Source organism: Megalopta genalis, chromosome 11 (genome assembly GCF_051020955.1).
Source record: "Megalopta genalis isolate 19385.01 chromosome 11, iyMegGena1_principal, whole genome shotgun sequence".
Taxonomy (NCBI): domain Eukaryota; kingdom Metazoa; phylum Arthropoda; class Insecta; order Hymenoptera; family Halictidae; genus Megalopta; species Megalopta genalis.
This window is the reverse complement of record NC_135023.1, coordinates 16,067,264-16,088,202: the sequence shown is the minus strand read 5'-3', so window position 1 is coordinate 16,088,202 and position 20,939 is coordinate 16,067,264. Positions and strand designations below refer to the sequence as shown.

Here is a 20,939-nt window from a genome sequence, read left to right as displayed (position 1 = left end):
CACTCGAAAATCGACGGGCTGTGCATAATTTGCTCAACGGGATAATTGACAAAATGCATCGTACGCAAATTATTTTTAGCGAGACAGTGGGCTGAACATTTTTGTAATAGGTGCTCGTCTTAATTAATCTTGAAATTCTGATAGTGCAAGAGGGGTTAATGGTAACGTGCAATCAGTTTGTAATAGACTTTGCTGAATTGGGTAATGATATTTGAAAGATGTTAGTTGAATTTTATCTCGAATTTATTTATTTATATACATGAAGATTAACAAAGTACGTAAATGATATTAAAGTTTAAAAATATCACTGTTACGTAAAGAAAAAATCCGAAAATTTCTCGCTTCGTGATTTGTTCAATACTTCAAACGCGGCACGAGTTCGTCCCGACCATCTGTCAAAGCCTCGTGCTGCGGGCTCTCAAACTTCGCGCCGTCACCTCTCATTGGTCAGTGTTTTCCGTTAATAACTCGTAAACAAAGCTGCAGATCGCATTTTCGCGAAGGAAAATGTTACTTCAAATGACCTCACCTACCTCTCATTTTCGGCTGTTAAAATAATTGTGGAACACCCTGCATATAAACGCAAAAACAATCTTTGAATAATCTTTGAATAATAAATTGAACATAACAAATATATATATATTTATTATGTTAGCATTATTGAACAATGTGGATGATACTGTTAATTTCAATCTTTCTTGCATTCACAAATCGAGTGATTATTGATATCATAAGAATTGTTAATTTACATTCGTATAAATACTTACAATTTAATGAAGACCGTGAATTTTATGCATTTATGGGAAAACTGATAACATCAAATACAAAACAGTGAGACCGATTAAAGAATATCAAACTACTTTTATAATATTTTCAACCCATTAAAATCATTGAGAAATGAAATATATGTTTATCTCCTTTATCGAGTAAGTAATACAGAGAACTTTTATTTTGCATAAACACCTGCAGTCTGTTAACAACACACACATTCCTATTAAAAATAAACTCATATAATATTAAAATAAACTCAAGTGACAAATGCATTTCAACAAAAAATGTACCATTCCTCTGTCTGCACAATTGTGTCTATATTAATTAATATAGAAACAATTACAAGACTATAATACTGTTTTACTATACTTTTTTAGAGGCAACCACTATATCATTTCTATCCTTTACGTCTATGTACTCTTCGTCGCAAATATGCACAATAGATGCGTTGCTCTCAAACCAGGCGAATGACACGAATGACGAGAAGAGTCGCAAGAGATTTCTGTTATATGGAAATCTGGGATACCTACCCCTGAAAGTTTCGTCCACCGTCGTGAAAGACATTTTACTTCCTCTTAGAAGCGTGAGACGTCTCGGAACTTTATTTTTCGGTATTGACAAGCGCGAGAATTTACGGACAGATGACATATGAAGTTCTAAACTCGTACGATCCGGCTGAACTTCGTAATAAGTACGGAATCGAAGTTCGAGCTGGATTTTGCTCGAGAAGAGCTGCCAAAATGAGGGACTGAAATTCCGTAAACAATTAAATTATTGCGGTGTGAACGAAACCGGAAATTGTTATTATCATTACACATATTTATTGCGCATACTAAAATGATAAAAAGATAATGTAAATTGAATTTCTGTCTCTCATAATTCATGTCAATTATGAAGTGTCTATGTAGACACTTTTTATTTTGCACAAAGATCTGCAGTTTAATTATAATATTTTCATTCCTGCTATATTAAAGTAAGAAACGAAATGAATGTAATTTGGCTTGATACGATGTTTTAAATTGAAATGAAAGTAATGATGGCTGGAGAGAATTCAGCTAGTTTGTGTAACGTCGTTATTAAATGAAATCATGAAATACGAAATTACATGTTAATGAAAAATCCAAGTGCAGCTCAGAGCCATTTTTAATTCAATAATCTTGTAACCTTAAATCTCATTAAATTCGTCAAGAATTAACGAGCGTTACTTTCTTCATATTGAAATTGTTGAACCTCCACAAATAATTTTGTACCTCTAATAAATGTTATAACGGTGACCTAAATTATATTGATCACGTTATTACAAATATAGCATATTTCGATCTCGGAGTATTTCAAATAATTTCAATTGAAATTTCGAAAGTGGCTACATGTTTTTAATACATCAGTTTTCCTTTGATGGAATTTTCCTCGTGCTGTTCTACAAATATAAGGTGTATTTATATTAAATGGGCGCTCCATAAAAGTAAATAAATAGCAAATAAAACGCTCGTTGTTCGTACTCGTGAGGCAAACTATTTAGAATAAATTTCTTGCCGACACATCCCGCAATCTAGAAATGAACATCGCTTCCATAAAAAAAGGTATAAGTAAATCTGCACCGAATGATAGAGTACAAGAGAGAAAGATATGACAGGAGAGAATCTAGAATATACAGTTGAACGTTCGCGGTTTTCGGAACGGAACTTCCAGTCGAGATCAAAATCAGACGATTTATGGCATTCTGGTGTCGTATGGATATGTGTGCCTGGGCTTTATTTATCACCGAAGCTCCAGACACGTCTAACAAAACCAAATTTCCGCAATTCTGCAACGCGAACACCATTAATTGTTTTGAAACTTTTAGTATTATGGGAACGCACGTTCGATAAAAGCTGAAATGGTGAAGCTTTTAAAATCAAGCGAACGATAATAGAAGTCTAAAAAGTAGCGTGAAGATTTAAGACTGAGAAATATTACAAGTGCAGACCACGCAGCATTAATTGGTTGTTAGTCAAAGCAGATTAAAGGCAGGCCAATCTAGGTACAGGAAATCTCTTTAAACAGCGGAAATGCTTCTCGTGATATGAATAAACTTACATAATATGGAAACTTCACAATTTACGATCCATTCTGTATGCAAATGTGAATACATATGTGAAGATAAACTATTTTACTGTTAGTTATCGGATATTTGCTTTGTTCGTGTTACTTAATTACTTAGAAAACAACGTTCCAGTTTGGTGTTCAACAACCACATATTTGAAAATTTTTAGGCCCAATACAAATGGTATTTTATTCTTATATATTATATATTTTATTATTACATATTATATATATTTTATAATTATATATGTATATTTTTACACAAAATAATAAAACTTAAATTTATATACCAATTTATATAAATTTACTATAAATTTGAATCTAAACAGTTTTACAAAAATTATTATTTTATATATGGATTCTACATATATTAATAAAACATAAATTCATATATAAATTCAGAGTAAAAAATTAAATTTATACGCAAATCCATAATAAAAAGTACATGCATATGTAACGTTACAAAAAATTAAATTCATAGACAAATTTACATAGAATTACATAATATTACAATTACAAAATTACTATTTGCATGTAAATTTAATTTTTATCCTAAATGACAATTACTTTCATGTAAAACATAAACATTCACCTCGAGACTTTTCCATTTTTATAACGGGTTGGTCGATTCTATCGTAATTTAATTGATGGTTCAATATTTTGTGTGACACAGAGAAGTTTCGCTTTTTATAGAAACGATGAAGAAAATACACACGAAGTAAGTGGATGAACAGAATTCCACGGAGGACGCACGATGTTATAGTCGCCTACACAGACTGTTTATGGATATTGTTTTGACACGCTATTGTAGAGGAACACCTGTACCCACTTTGCATATTCCGTATATTTAATGGAACCGTATAACATGGAACTTCAGTTGTCATTTGCAATTCAACGATTATACAGTAAATTGTGCACACTTTAAACAATATCTCAACAATGTTATGGACAATGTTATTATTATATTATAAATATAATAAAGTTTATATTATTATTACAATTGCGTTGTTTCATAAAAACCCAATAGAAAGAATATGAGAAATAACAGAATTCTCTCTCTCTCTCTCTCAATACGGTATCGCTTGCTACTCTTTATTTACTAAAACAGCGAATGAAACAATGATAATTTTATATAATTATAGTCATTCTCTTGTTTGTAAAAGTATAAACTTTTTTCTAGGTATGTACGTATTTGTTTCTATGTTAAACAATTTTAGAATTGCCTAAAGCGTCTGACTTTTTGTCGAAATATTTTTGACCCACGAAACTGAAAAAAGGACCGATATCTATGTGTGAAAACTGTTCCAGCGGAAAAATTGAATATGGTTTTTACTGTGCCGAGGAATCGTGCGTAATTTTCCGTGAAAAATCGAACCGCCTATATTGAATATTCTTGGTCACACGTTCAACGCAATTCCGTAAGATGATAAATATTCATCGTGAAAGATGAAAGGAAATTCGATTGCCGGGGGAACGATGGCATTGGAGACTGGGCTTCCGTATAGCAGAGGCAGGCGAAGCAGCGATATCATAATGCCTGCAATTCGGAGATTTACATAGACATTTTGCATATAATAAAAATCGCATGTAAATGTAACTTGCAGTTTTGCATTTGATAAAAATATATCGAAAAACGTGCAATCGCGGTTTCGTTTAACCTCAAAGGGACAGAGTCGACGGCGTTGCTTCAGGATTTGATTTTTTTTAATTATTTTCGCTCACCGTTGACAGATTGGCTGTCGATTTGGCAGCCACGAACATTCTACAGACGCCAAAGTAATTTACCTACCGAAAAGAATAAATATAATATTAATATTATTTCATTAATTGTATATAAATATTTTGCTAAAATTTATATATATTTATATACAATTGAACTATAAATACACATTCAAAAAGACTCAATATAAAGATAATAATATATAATAAATTTGTTATGTAATTATAATCATATATAACCTATATATATAATTATTAATTCTATATAAATAAGGTATTTATTAACTGTTATATAATTCAATATTAAATAAAATATACAATTAATCTTTTAAAGATGTATGAAAACTTTCGACGAGTTTTCACTCTCGAAATTCAATAAGTTCCGACACCTTGGTCACGGTATTTTTGTCAAAATACAGTGAATGATGTTTCTAGCATACAGATCAGGGTTAGGTCGTCTCTTTTTTTTGGAAGAGTTTCTATTTGAAACACTTACAAAGAAATAAATTACAGTGACTATTTCGCGTCCTGTGAACATTTGTGTACATGCTTCCAAACAAATAGTCCAGTTTAAACGTTGTCACGTTTTATTGCTGTTACGTATTTGTTTATTCGCGGATGCAATATCTGTCTGTGTAATGGGACCCTGGGGAACACACATCGGCTTTTTCCTCGCTTTTACGTGCAGTTACTGCGATGTCAAAAACTCATATCTATCGAACGAAAATGATTGAACTTCAGATCCTGCGTAAATATTAAATTGTTATGCATACGTATGGCCGTGGAATGAATAACATTTTTTAACATTTCTGCGCTGACCGCGTGAAATCTTGTTTCATTTTACTGTTTGTTTCTAGTCACGATTTTTTATGAACGAACCTTGTTATGATTCGCGTTATAAACGTTCGGTTTTTAATCGATAAGTAAGACAATTTCGATGTTCGTGGAATTTAATCGTGGTGCTCTAAATTGACAAGCCTTGATTCCACGATGAACTATGCACAAGCTACACCACGAATCTTGTTAACAATGTTAACAGATTATCGTATGTTTACCTGCTCCTTGAAACTCTGAAGTCTGCGAGACACTGACACAGAACTTTAATTGTTAATCTCGACAAACACGTCACCGCTCATTTAACTTTCGTAGGAACTCACAAGGCAATGTGCACAGTTTTACAGTAAATTATTAATGTACAAATATTCAGAGCGAAAACGATGCAGAACCGTTTTCGTAAAGTTACTTAACGCACGGACAGCGAACCTTGCACCTTCTCTAATACTTTGATCGTTCCAGGGTTAACGCAGACAATTTTTATCGTCCATAAAAACCCGCAGTTCAATGAGATGTCATTCTTAACGGAGAAATAATGATGTTCCAGGCTCGGCGATCGAAAAATTATGCGAATGCATGATGGACGACAGCCTAGCCGATCGGAGCGCGGTGATCAGAGCTGCCAGGTGTCTTCTGGGCTCTGTGACGAGAGTCCTCCTGGTGGCCGATGTCGTCGTGGTCAATCAACTCCTCAGTGCGAAAGACAAGGTGGCCACCATCCTTGATCGGCTGGAGTACGTCTCGAACTTCACCGAATTCGTGAAAGCTTTCAGCCAGTTCGGGACGGAAATGGTGGACCTGGCACATCTAACGGGTGATCGCCAAGTAAGTTGCCAACTATCTTTTCATCTTCACGCTTGTGGTGTGTAAGTACTTGCTCTTTGAGGTGTTAATCATGCATCAGCATCCATATGAATTCCACAAACTTAAAAAGAAAGAAACTATCTTTATAAAATTAACGTCCTACAACAGAGAAAATGAGTTGATCTTTGCGACATGTGGCGGAAATCGACATACGCTCACCGACAAAAATTAAGAAACAAGTTACATGCTCCTGGATATAGTAAATCTTCTTAACATTTCACTTTAACTGTTTGTATTCTGTCAACGAAATTATTAATTTCATTTTTATATTTTTTATTTTCATTTTATACTTCTACTTAGAAATTATTACAATTGAGAAACTTCTAGTCATTGTAATGGTGGAAAAAATAATACGCAAATTGGAACTTATCATCTTTATTGTTAGTTTAAATAAAAAAACAAGACTGCTATAATATTTAAATATTATTTAAGGTATATACTACGTATTCAGAATAAAAATTCTCTGACACAGATATTAGTCGATCCTCAATTTACAGTACATTAGAAACGGTGACCTTGATTGCCAAGTAATTTCAAGATGAATTACACAAAATTGCGGCTAGCTGCTCGAAAGTATAGCCGACTGCCTCTTTATTGCAGCCGCCTGTTGAATTTTTCGTGTTTCCTTGAAATTACTTGAAGACCGGCGGCATAGTAATCGCATTCCCGCATGGTCGGTAAAAGCGCCATTTGCCATGGTTCCCCGCTGCAAAATAGCATCCGAGGGTCGGCGGTTAAATGTAACAGTGGAAATAAACGGAGGCAATGCTTTCTAATTCCAGAACGACTTGAAAGACGAACGGCGAAGGGCGCAGATGGCCGCGTCCCGGCAAGTTCTGGAAAGGAGTACCATGATGCTGCTAACGTCGAGCAAAACCTACTTAAGGCATCCGGAATGTCCATCGGCCAGGGAAAACAGGGACACCGTGTTCTGTCAGATGAGAAGAGCCATGGACATGATACACTTCATCGTGAAAGACGGTGTCTTGTATCGCTACATGCCGAAGTACCAGCCAAAGGTTGGCAAAGCAATCTAATTCTTTGATCAACTCTCTTATTCCGTATCTCACCTAATCATTATTCGAGAGTTCGTTTCTTCAAGCTTAATATTGAAGTAGGAGAAGAACGTAGATTTATTATTTCATATGCTCTTAAATGATGTTGAAGATTTCGTTTTTAATCGTTAACGTTGAAGTAGGACAACAGTATAGATTGATCAATTCACTTGTTTTCTCTCAAATATTCTTAATAATTGTCTTTGTTAGAGGCTCATAATGAAGTAGGGGAAGAGTGTAAATTGATCGATTCACTTGTTATATTTTTCTCTGGAATATTGTTGACGATTGTATTTGTTAAATATTAATGTTGAGGTAAGAGAACAGTGTAGATTGTTCAATTGACTTATTCTGTTTCTTTCCTAAATACAGTAATTTCTTCCTAATTCGCGTTCAGATTACGCACAAAAATGGACAATTTGGGAAGAGTAGATAAGATTATTCAAGCCTCAACAACTATGAAAACGAGACGCGAGACTTGAATAATCGCATCTCTTTCTCTCTAATTGTCAATTTCTGTGCGCAATCTGAGAGCAAATTAGAGAGAAATTACTGTATCGTTGATGATTCTAGTTTGTTAAATATTAATGTTGAAATAGGAGAAGAGTACAAATTGATCAATCCATTTCTTCTGCCTTCCTTTTAAACATTATTGAAAATTTCGTTCGTTGAACGTTAATGTCGAAATAGGGGACAAATATAGATATGATTTCTATGCACGTACTCTATAGATTGAAAATTTCGATAGGCGAGTTAGGTTTGTGATATACTCACGTAGCAATGATCGTAAGGGAAAGTAGACTTTTCAAAATACATTTAGTACCCTATTTTAGTTTGATGTTTGCACAGCCATGTTCACTATGAGTTAAGAAATAGAATTTTCATTTTACAAGAGATCTAGCTGCGAATTTCAAAATGGCACGAATTCACCTTTTCAGCAGTGCGAAACTTATCGAAGCGATTCATTCCGAACCATTTTTAAAAGTCATAATTGTACGAATTTTACACTTTTTCACGATTGAATTCGAGTAACCAACAGTCACTCTAATTCAAAAGAGAATTCGAACGTAACAGCTGATTTTGACACAAACTTAAGCTGATAAAGTAGCATTAAAACTTTCATAGTACCGAGGTATAAAAGAGTACGTGAATAATCGAAGGCAATAAACCACAAGCCACATAGTTTTAAACTTGCGAAAGTTTGGAAGCTGGCTCGCTTTTACTTTCACCTCATCTAAATTAATACCAACGTCATCAAATTTGAATTATTAAATAAAAATTATTTTATTAAAACAATATCTTCATCCGGTGTTAGTAAACATATATACCGGTAGTATATTAATCAAAGATGAAACGCGATATAAATTGCCTGTCAAAAGCACCCGTTGAGGTTGTATAATAATTTGCGCCTGCTTGGTGGCGGAACTCTTCGGAGGCGTTAAATTTTTCAAGGTTTGAAAATGTTACCTTTATTTTTTCGCATTTTCCCTGACGCAAAGATCTTTAAAAAAATACTCAGGGATATTTATGACAACGCAGTATTCCACAAGGATTGCTTTTCTCCCAGTTTCCATTGGTTTTTATATTCTTTTTAACCTTCATTTTCGTAGTTCAAGATCACTCGAAGGATCGTGATACACATTTCAATGCATTTTTTCATGATCATGTGATACTTTCGAAATACGATACTTCCATAAAATATGTAATTTAACGAAGGACATCAAAGTATATATCCTTCTTAACCAGTTAGCTGTTTTTGACGATTTCACTCATCACGATGTAGACCGTAACTTAGACGAAGTAACCGTCGGAAACGGTTAACTGGTTTAACAATATTTTTCGTCAACCTGCGCAACGCTATAAGAAACACGTGACGTGTTCGAAACGTCTTTGTATGTCAAGGGGTTAATTATCATCGTCAGTGTACGCGTGCTGGTGGAATTTACATTTCTGCTCCGGTTGTTTCTAAACATCAATTAGTCAGCAGCATACAGCAGGTCTGAGACAGCGGGAGTTTTCAAGGACTATTATTTGTGGGTTGAGTGGCCGTAGCTGTTAGGCAGTGTATACTTATCGTATTTTAGGATGTACCTAAAATCTGGTGATATGCGTGCATAGCTGGACGTTTACGGCGAGGATTGTCGGCTAGTCGTTAAGTTTAAGCACGCACTCGTAAGTTAGGTGGCGTCGTTATTTGCTTTTTATGATTCGCAATGACCTGCATTTGAGACTGCGAAACGTAACAGTCTGAAATCTCGATGTTCCTAAATCAGGAACCGGTCGTACAATTTTTATCAATGCTAAATAGTATCTGAGTAAATGGAGATACTAATTTGTCAATTCAATTATTTTCTACTTGTTTGCATAATGCCTTATTTAATAGTGCGTTCAATGTGTAATTATTTGGACAGTGATGTGTAATTATTTCGTTACTTTTAGTGTACAATATGTAATGACATCACAACTGACAACAAACGCTACAGAGAAAAATGGCGCCATGATATAAAAAAAACACTGTACAGTTGGCACTGTGCACATTTGCAATCTACAGGGTGTTCCGCATTTTTTCCTCACATACATACATCTGGAGTGTGTTCTGCAAGCAAAAATAAGACTTTAGTCTTATTTTAAACTTTATTTTAGACTTTAGTCTTATTAGTCTATAGTCTTAAGCTCAAATATTAAGAATTTATGACATTGAATTTATTGTTCATTTCAATTGGTTATTATTTGGTTTATTAAAATGTTACAGAACAAAAAGTCCGTAAATGCTTTGTTGAGAAGTCACGACGAGAATAAGAAATGTGAAAGATACGACGAAATCGTAAGCAATTGAAATGAACAATAAATTCAATGTCATAAATTCTTAATATTTGAGCTTTACTTTTTTACTCGTAGAACTCGCTGTGCAGTATGAAGTATGTGCACAAAAATGCGGGACACACTGCATAACACTCTACGAACGGTTCACTAACAAGCCGAAACTTTTCGCGTCCTCGATGCAAGTTCCTATGCATTGCTATGATTTAAATGACTCTTGCCACTGTGTTTTCACGGATTTTTGGCGCCGCTGGGTGCTGTTTATTGTCTTCCCACATTGCCCATAAACACGGACGCGTTCGTCGTACAGTCGAAAAGAGATTCGTTCGAAATGAAATATATTGGACAACTTGAAACGAGTCCAAAGTGCTTTCCTTCGCTGAATTCGTGATTCATAGTTTTCTCGGAACGCATGATTTCGATGACCTTGAACTGCATGGACTACTTCGTGGGAAGGAAAACGCTGGTGCCGAAGATGGTGTTATTGTTCTCGGATTTGGAAGAGTCGTCCGCAATTTCTATTACGGTTTCATCAATCGATTCTGGAACGGAAAATAGAAATCGTGAAGCGAAACAACGGGATTTCTTTGGAAATCGTCTTCAGGAAAATCCCGAGGTTTAAAAATATATAAGGCGACTCGCTTTATTCTCATGAAGTAGTATCATTCATTTTACTGAATCGCGTAATAAATTTTTAGACGTGTGACGGATAAATTGAGTATAAAATTATAGACACATTCAATATATATGGTACGTGAAAGACGGTAACAAGAGAATTTTCTCGGTCGAATTTCAAGAAAATATGTTGAAGGAAAATTGTAGTATAACCGGAGAAGAAGAATTTTCTCTTGGTCGAAATAAATCGATACACCGAATGGAATTTTTCTATTTGAAAAGCTATTTTCGAGGGAAATCATTTTGAACAATTATTGGATTCGACTGCACGGCAATGCAATTTCGTACATATCTCTTCATAGCTCTTTCTATTATTACAGTATTCGCCGACAATCTTTGTTTTATTTGCACCGCAGAAGTATACTATACAGTTTAAAATACGTAATTTACTAGATTTTGATCAATGTGTTCGACGATTTGTTTCCCCCTTAATTTTAATTAAATGATTATTATTCTTCGCTAAGAGATTCCAAATAAAGAGTGGAATAAAAAATTCTTAAATGTGTATGAAATTCATGAACGCTAGAAGTTCAGCGTTAAACTTGTGACATAACGCCATTAAGGACTCCGATTATAATTGGATTACGTAAAATTGAATAACGTGAAGTGCTGTGAAACGTGATGCAATTATTCAGACAATATTCCAAAAAATTTGATTTCCTTGAAAATTTTAAAATGCTCGGAATAGTGTAAGATGATGTGATACCGATAACAGAACGATAAAAAACGAAACTTACGAAAGACTGGATATTGCAATCTAAATATTGAAACTATTGAAACTAAATATTAAAATATTATTAAAATATATATACTAATTATTAAAATATTTCGTCCAGACAAATGTAGATATATTAATCAGAACAAAGAACTTTTATGTTTGCTAAATAATTACAACTTTGATTTGATCGTGCTTGATTACATTTAATATTAAACGAGTATATTAAACGAGAAATTAAATAGAATCTCTTTGTTCTGATAAGAATAATAAAGAGAAATAATTTCAATGCTAGTTATTAGAACGTGGATTTTATACAGTTATGACAAAAACTGACTAGGAGAAACACAAACCACTAAAAAGATTACACGACTTCAAGATTACTGTCACTTTATCTTCAAGCTACTGGAACTATTAAGAACAGAGACAAACTTTTATTTTTTTTTTAGTGTGTTGCAATTAAGGTGGTCAATTTTTATTTTACATAATTATCAGCGATCTAGTAATTACTACAAATGACGCCTCATAGTACAGTACCAGTAGAATGATCAGCGTGTGGTCAGACATGTGACAAATATTCTTTTATTGTTACTTTTGCTTCACGTGTTTCGTTCATTCGACTAATACACCGAACAAACATTTATCTCAATAACGTTTCGAAAAAATTCTGCGAGTAGTATATCGAGTAAGTTCTTCGAATACAATTTTATTCGAATAATATTTCGAATGAATTCTTCAAGTAATATCTCGTATAAATTCTTCAAATAATATATCGAGTAAATACATAGAATAATAATCGAATAAATTCTTCGAATAAAATTTTATTGGAATAAACTCTCACGAATAAAATTTTATTGGTTATTCGAATAAAATATACCAAACTCTGCGTATATTGCTAACTATTTCATGAATATCCTGCTGGAATGCCACGCTGCGTGCGTTCGGATTTCCGATTTTTCATAAAAACGCGATTTATCGGGAAAGATAAAAATGCGCGATAAGAGCGTGTTCCAGTTTCGAAGGTATTACGACCAGGAGAACCGCGGGAATCGTCACCGATGCATTTCTTCGCGCGACGTTCGATGCAAGTTCCCCGAAATAGCAATGGCCCCGCGACATCCTAAAGTATGCTTCCTCGCAGGCATCTCGAAAACGTAAGATACATCTTGCCCGCGCAATAGCGCCGATGTATCGACAGCAATGCAAATTGATATCGTAGCACGGACAAAGCCGACACATAGCGAACGATGCAGGGATGGATGTCGTCGACGTTCGCTGAGCATTCTTCGGCACGTGCCAAATTGCGGCGTCGAGATTCCGGTGCATTAATGCACCGGCATTATTTAAATTTCTTGCCAGCCAGGGACCGGGAGGCCAGCCAAATCTCGTCGAAGAACAATGGGTCAGATAGTGGGAATTTATTTAGTTTAAATGCCACTAAACGCCTCGCTCCTGGACGCGTTATGGAGTCCTGCGATACTTTGGCTTGATAAATATACTCGTAGGCGATATCCTGCTGCAAACATGTCGAACGATTGAATCCAGACGTATTATATTGTCACGCTTTAAGGAGATCTTCAATCTACTTTGTTCCAGGAGAATTAATATAAATTTATTTACATTAATAATAATTGATAACAGTAATGGAATATTTATTATTATTAGTAGTATAAATTAATAATAATGACGAATAGTATGAATTAATAATACTAATAAAATATTTATTATTAGAAGTATAAATTAATAGTAATGACGAATAGTATGAATTAATAATAATAATGAAATACTTATTGTCATCAAATGATGCGAAAGTAAATGATTATGCGAAAGTGTTAGGCTTTTGCATTGCTTAAAAATTGTTTAAGATTTTATTAACACCATGAACACCTTTACACATAACATTGTTTAAAACTATTCTTGGATTTCTTTTTTTATTTCTTTTTATTTTATTAATACAAACGAATTATTCGTTTCATTAAGATCACTATAGTACGCAAGAATTCTCGATTCTATTATTAACTGTGGACTACTTATTTACCTCATACTAAAGGTTATTATTTTAATAATACTTAAACATTGTATAAAATGAATATTCCATTATCGATTTATAATGTTTCACACTGTTTTACACTTTGAGATCATTGAATTATGTCTGACTAGGTCGATGAAAGGTCAGTCTGTGCAATGATCGATCGTTCACCTGCTGTTTATTTTGAAGTTTTACGACTTTCACGCGTTTTTCCTCGGCAAATTTACTTCTGCAGTTAAGTTTTCACTTTCTGTAGTTGAAAGAACTCGACAGCCTTATGGACAAGTTCCAAACTTCGTGACCCATTCTTTCTTCCAGACACCAAGGTTATTTCACTTAAATTTAAACTTGCGGCATTTTAACTCTCCAGTGTACGATTAGGATCACAGGTACCCTTTTTTATCCATACCGTTATTAATGAATGCAGTTTTCCTGCAGAATATAAAATAGTAGTTCTATCAGACACAGTGAGTAACTTCAATATTTGGTCAACACAACGTTTTTACTTTGTTTCATTATAATTTTCTTCATAACAGAAAAGAGAAAACATATTCAGATATAATATGAAGCCACTGGGTCTATATATTAATAATAGTGCAAATTTTATTTTGCATGACTTATAACATTTCTTAAATAAGGAGTTTTTAATGCAACAATGTCTTATTTTAGTTCAACTTTAACGTTCGGATACTTCAAAATGTAAATGAAAATTTTCTGTCTATTTATAATTAAGAAGTGATTTTACAGGGTAACTTGCTTGACTAATAATTTCCTTCAAACTTACACTGATCCAAAATGTACACTGGAGACTTACTAAACCTCTTTCACAAAATTGAGAAAGGATTGTTTAAAGTTCGTTCATTATTTTCTCCAACAGAGGTATTTTTGTACAGATTCGTTTATTCCAACTTCTAAGGAACAACGTACAAGCACAGGGCAGAAATAAATATTCACGATTTGCAGAGAGAAATATTAGAATCTATATTATCCTAAATAGATTAATCGATGCCTGTGACTAAGAAAGTAAAAAGCAACTGAAGTAGCTGGATCGTGTTTCAGAATCTCCGGCAAGTAATTACGCCAGTTAATGTGCATACTTAATCAGTGTGCTAGTTGGGTATTTTATAGTCGAATGCTCTCTGGTTCTTGGTTCACTGCAGTTGGTTGAACTGCAAGTTATATGGGAGGACCTTAGGAGGGAATATATTTAGATGTAGCGTGCCAATAAAGTTCCGCGTGTATTGATCCTAGATCGTGTTTACTTTGTAAACATAACAACGTTTTATGCAGTGTTTGGTATATAACATTAAGCTGACAACAGAAGCTTCCATGGGACAATACACTCGAAGTTATACAAATAAGTCTAAGAACCGGTATATATATATATATATATTTTTTTTTTAAAAAGAAAATCACGATAATCCTAATAATACCGGTTCTTAGACTTATTTGTATAACTTCGAGTGTATTGTATATATATATATATATATATATATACACTATATATATATATACACTTAGACATAAATGAAATTAAAAATCTTTGACAGAAAATAACAAAAATAAGCATCGCTTTCATTTGTTCTAGTAAAAATGAAAGGAAACTTTCTTGTGCAATTTAATAATGGCTTAAATTTCTTTTTTAAAGGTAAAATTTAGAGGTGCATATTTATAATACTTTTCGAAAACTGAGCGCTCACGGAAGACAACATATTGTTCAATACATTGTTTTGAGCATTTGTGACAATTTGATCAGAAACGTTACGCGCATAATTTAATTCTTGGAGAATAATCAATTGTGCTAGAACGTATTGGAAATTGTTTCACACTGAAATTTGGTAAACGTTACCTGATCCAATGACATATCCAATAATTTACAAGTACGCCGCTTAGATAATATTTTATAATCACATTGGATGTCGTGTAATTTTTATATATACAACACAAGTGACAATAGAAGTTAGTATGGTAAATAGTGTTCTGTTATTTGTAGTATAAGAACATTTTAATATGTTTCTGTGATTGATGGTTAATAATACAAATAGCATATTGTAGTTTCAATTCAATTTACTGCTAGTCTAACACGTTCTGTTATTGTTTGTGTTATTACGGATGTTTATGTGTTCACTTGTGGACCACATTAATCAAAGTAAATTAGTAGAACGTAGATAATTTATAAAATTAATTTCAAGAATTTCAATCGAACTTGACTTTTTATTAACTGAGATCATTTGCCTGTATTATTTCACAAGTAAAATAACATTTCAATAAATTACGATCATTCTAACGATATTTATTGTTGATTTGCATAAACATCCGTAGTACAGTTATTATCGTTAGAGTATGCGCATGGGTTACCAATGTAGCTCGTAATTAGAATGTTTTTCATCAATTGTTATTTCTACACAATTCCTACAAATTTGCTAAGAATTGCTTTATAGAAGACTGGGGTTATTAATAAATGTTGTTTAAATATTCGTTTTTAAAAGATTTTGTAGATCTGTAGAAAACTAAACAGGGTGTCCCAGCAGTTTCTCGTAACATTTTATCAGTAGATTCTAGTAAAAGTAAAAATAAGAAATAGATATTATATGAACAGAGATTTTTAAATGCTCTATTTTTTAAATAGTTACGACGAAAACCTAAAATGATAACGGACTGTTTCTCGCAGTATTCCACTATGAAATCGTACAGCGTAAACGATAGATATCGACAAATCCGATATCGAGCAAATTAACGATGCCAGCAAGTAAACGTTAGAGTTTATGGAAACATGCGAAATAGATAACGGCAATGTGATCGTACGCTGTGTCCACGAAACACCAGTCCGTTTCCATTTTCTACTTTTATTATAACATTCTAATACAGCATTTAAAGCCAATGTTCATGTGACATTTTTTCTTATTTTTACTTGTAGTTACGAATTGGCTTCGGAAGGGGTCTGTTTATGAACGCAGGATGTCCCAAAATTATGGCACTTCCAGGAAGTGGAGGGTTCCTGAGGACATTCGAAGTAACTTTCTCCTCAGCGAAATTGCAATCCGCGGTTTTGTTTACGAATTATTAACGAAGAACAGTGACCAATGAGAGACGAGATCGGCTGGCGCGAGACGGCCTTGCGTCACTTCTCATTGACCAGTGTTTTTTTGTTAATAATTCGTGAACGATGCCTCGGAGAAAATGTTTGTAAAAGGGACAAGATGAGGGCAAAAAGATTCCTCTCGCGCCATCAATTTCCTGGCAACTGTAATTCTGCCTGACGTTACTGATAATTGTAAGCTTTTGCGGGAAAACTGGAACATCCTGTCAGTCCATTGTACGATTGAGATGTTTCGTAGAATATTTTCGAATTGACGTGATTATTAGGGACGCGCGTACTCTACCGATGCCAGTATGCTCTAAATGATCGCAGACGTGATTTATTCGAAGGTAGAATCCGATACAATTGCAGAATCCCGCAGAACTGGATTACGAGCGCAGGACGGCGCTGTTCGCCCTGAAACACTTCGAGAGACTCGTCGAAACGACGAGGATGACTCTGCTAGGGCCTGGCTGCCGAGAAACGCTCACGGCAGCATTAGACACTGCCATCGAGAGGACGCACGATTTCACTGACAGCGCGTACACCAGCCACGAGCACAGAGAGAACATCCTCCTGCTCTGCGACCGAGTGAAATTGGAGCTGAACTCGCTGCTACGTGTTGGCAACAGCATGGTAATATTTTCTCACTTTTCGCATTCCAATTTCGGTAATTAAAGGGTAATTCAAACGTGCAGCGATGTGAATAATCCTAGGCACAAAGTAACTTTTATATTTTGTATATTGAAAAAACATATCACGTTTGTACATTTCTATATCAGAAATAATTGAACGTAAAAATATGCAAATACGATATTTTGTTGTATTTTCGTTTAGATATTATATATATTTTTAGATTTTATATATATAAAAGTTATACTAAGTCTACAATTATGCATCACTGTATTTACAAATTACTACTCTATTGTGGACCTATATGCAACAGAAGAATTTTCTGTATCAATTGTAAGATATAAATATAATAATATAATGTATAAATTATATTTCGTTCGCTCTCTTTTTTCAATCATTTTAATAGATTAACATTTTAAATTGCGTTTACTCAGTTCTGCCATAAATGTATAAAATTGTAAAAATGTATAAAATTCGCAGTCTAATAATCACAAATCCGTAAAAAAACGGCTTGTATATAGGCTATATACAATACATTGGAGTATATTTTATCGGAGTGAGCTCTGAAGATCAGAGTTTTCGATAAAAAGTCGACGATCGCCGGCGTTCAATAAATGGGAAAGCCGCAACGCCAATAATGGCTACGTGCGAACAGAACAATTTGCCGGGGTGAAGTGAAGATTTCATGCGAAAAATTTCATATAATACCGGCTTATTCGCGACAGGGTAATCCGAGATGGCCTGGCCCGCGCTGAAAAGAGCTGACCTGCCGTCATTAATCCGAATGAATGAGCAGGCTAAACTGAATCAGTTAAGGAGAGCCTGCTATAGATGAATAGACAGTAGCAGCCACGTACCACGGTAAAAAAAAAACGCAGAAAGCCACTTCCCCCTTTGATGGAGGACTGTGCATTCACCAAAATCTCTATGGGAGATTGGAACGAACAATTCCTTTCTATTGGTAACACCGTTCAATGAAATTCTAACTTTTCATCGGATTTATAACTGCGAAGAAGCCGAACACGAATCTGTGAATTTCCATAACTGTTGCGCGTGATTTTTGACAAAATTCGATAGATCTCTGGAAACTGAATACAAATCTGTGAATTTTTATTAATCTTGTGCTTTGAAGGAAATCGCTATGGATTAGTACAATTCTAACGTGCATAGTAATATTTTGTAGATTCTCCTGAGATGATAAACTGAGAATAAATAAAATGTGCCAACTGTTGCAAATGTTCTGCAAATTTTTTTGTAAAATTGACGAAAGTTATTTAAAATTTGTTAATTTTATAATTTTTTCGCATTTATATGCATTCATGGCAAAAATGAGTGACTTGAAATTTAAAAATTGTGAAGACATAAGAAGAAATCAGTAATTGTATTACGCTATTTTTTAGAATTCCCAAAATTATTAAAAGGAATAATATATTTTTATTTAATTCCTGTTTCTTATAATCGTCTTTGAACATTTCTGTTTCACAGGAAGATCCGCAGATTAGTTAGAAATCACATTCGAATGTTCTTGCATATAGCAATTAGATATTTCGTCCAGTTTTTTATATGAATTGAAATCAGCTAAAAGTGTTTTTTACATTATTATTATTATTTTAAAAGTCATTCGCGAAAATTTAAAGTTACAATTCTGAACACGTGTCGAACAGTATGATTTACGCATTCTTAACTTTTTATATTTATGTATTGGAATTTTGCTAGCACAATGGTGTGACCAAGAATTCATTGTTCCTATGATATACTAAAGAAGCCACATTTTATTACGATGTGTGCAATACAGAACGAACGATTGAGCGGTAACCACGATAAATATTGACCTTTCAGTTCCTATATCACTCAATAAATTGCTTCGATTTTATGGGACTTTTATGGGCGATGGGTTTAGCATTCAACGAGTTAGTGATCGATAGACAACAGATGTTCACACAAACTGCGTTCCTCCGAACTGTTTTCGAAGAGCGTGAACGAAGCAACATTTTCTCCGTATATACAATTTGAAAGTTAACAGTTAGATGAAAATTTCAGTAATAGATTCGATATTCTCTTGCTTCGTTATTATCATTTAAAAATATCCTTCAAAATGTGCAAAACTGTATTGTGTCAGCTAATTGATTATATTTCATTCTTATAAAAAGAAATACTATTTAATAAATACCAAAATAAACATAAACATGAAATACATACACAAATATTTTGTTATGCGAATTGTGACAGAAATATCGTCTTCAAGTAACCGTTTGAAGCTCCTACTACAAAATATAGAATTGCAATATATATTATGTTGTAAAATCAAGCGCATATAACAAATAACACTTCCATTAATAGGAAAATAAATAATTGCTTGAAATTAACTACAGTTTGGGAAATAATTTCTAAAAACATGTTAATCGTTTATTTCAATTTTTATTCAATCATATCCAGTTGACAGATATTTACTTGTTAAATAATTAAAAGCGACAGCGTTTCATATTCGAGTTTCCACTAAATAAATTCACGCCGGGAAGTATAACATTATTCCCGACGAAGAAGTTGCAAATAGGGACGAGAAATGTAGCTACGGATTGTTGTTACTTTGCAGCAAAACTATGAAGGTGGTAGTGGTTCTCCGAGTGCTGAAATGGAGCAAGCTGTACAAGCAGTATTCAATGCGACGAAAGATCTTCGACAGCAGCTTTGCGCGACTGCGATGGAGCAGATGGCTGATCTAGGCCAGGTGACCAAAGCGGGTCTGGAACTCGTGTCCACGATCAAGAATCTTGCTTTGGCCAACGACATCAATAGCTTCGAAGAGACAAAATTTGAGGAGTACCTTGACCACATTGTCGAAGTAAGTGCCTTATTCCGGATCGAACGAAATTTTATCGACGATTCATTCTACCTTTAAAATTACATACTTCGTCCGATCGAAGAAAAACTCGATTCAATTTTATCCGATAATCTGTTAAATACTTCCTAGTTAGTCTTCGTTGTCGATCAAATAAAATTCAGTGGTAAATAGCAATGTATATACAGGGTGTCCTAGTTTCTTTCTGTGAAACTTTACCAGCATATTCTACAATTAAAAATATAAAAATATACGAACACAGATTTTTAAATGCTTTCTTAAAAAGTGCACGACCATAAATAAAGTGCATGTCACCGAATTCACGATTCAAAAATACTCGCGTGGCATCTTACTATAAAATCGTACAGCGTAAACGATAGATATGACAGCCAATTTAACGGCCTCAGCAAGTAGACATTAAAGTTTATGGAGACATGCGGGATAGATTATAACAATGGGATGTAAAGGTGACGAGTTCGATTAATGTTCGATTAATGTTCGATTAAACTCTCAGAAAACCACGATATTAACATTGTGGTTTAAATATTTCTTTCGTTATTTTAATTTCTTTAGTTGAAAGCAACAGACTCGGTGTTATTGTTATATGGCTCACCCTGTATATATACAGGAGTATAACCTGCTTATACACTAATATAGTATAATTAATAATAAAAAAATTTGAAAATTGGAACGTAATACTGCATTCATGAAAAATGTTATTAAATTTCGTTAAAATTGTCGTTTTACACGTAACAATAAATATCGGCTACAAGAACGATAGAATGTTCTTGCATAGTGAATCTTTCATCGTTTGTGTACGCTCG

The 20,939-nt window shown here is 33.9% G+C and overlaps 1 protein-coding gene across 4 annotated transcripts in view; it reads left to right on the top strand.

Annotated features, from left to right (window-relative positions):
* The window catches only part of alpha-Catr (alpha-catenin related), a 164,030-nt gene that overhangs the window by 115,108 nt on the left and 27,983 nt on the right, over positions 1-20,939 (top strand). For 3 of the 4 annotated variants that reach the window (XM_076525392.1, XM_076525389.1, XM_076525391.1), the window contains exons 3-6: positions 5,954-6,231; positions 7,053-7,289; positions 16,998-17,279; positions 19,870-20,118. In XM_076525392.1, the coding sequence (XP_076381507.1) occupies positions 5,954-6,231; positions 7,053-7,289; positions 16,998-17,279; positions 19,870-20,118 (1,046 nt within the window). The remainder of the gene's footprint in view (positions 1-5,953; positions 6,232-7,052; positions 7,290-16,997; positions 17,280-19,869; positions 20,119-20,939) is intronic. The other variant, XM_076525390.1, reaches the window with a different exon arrangement.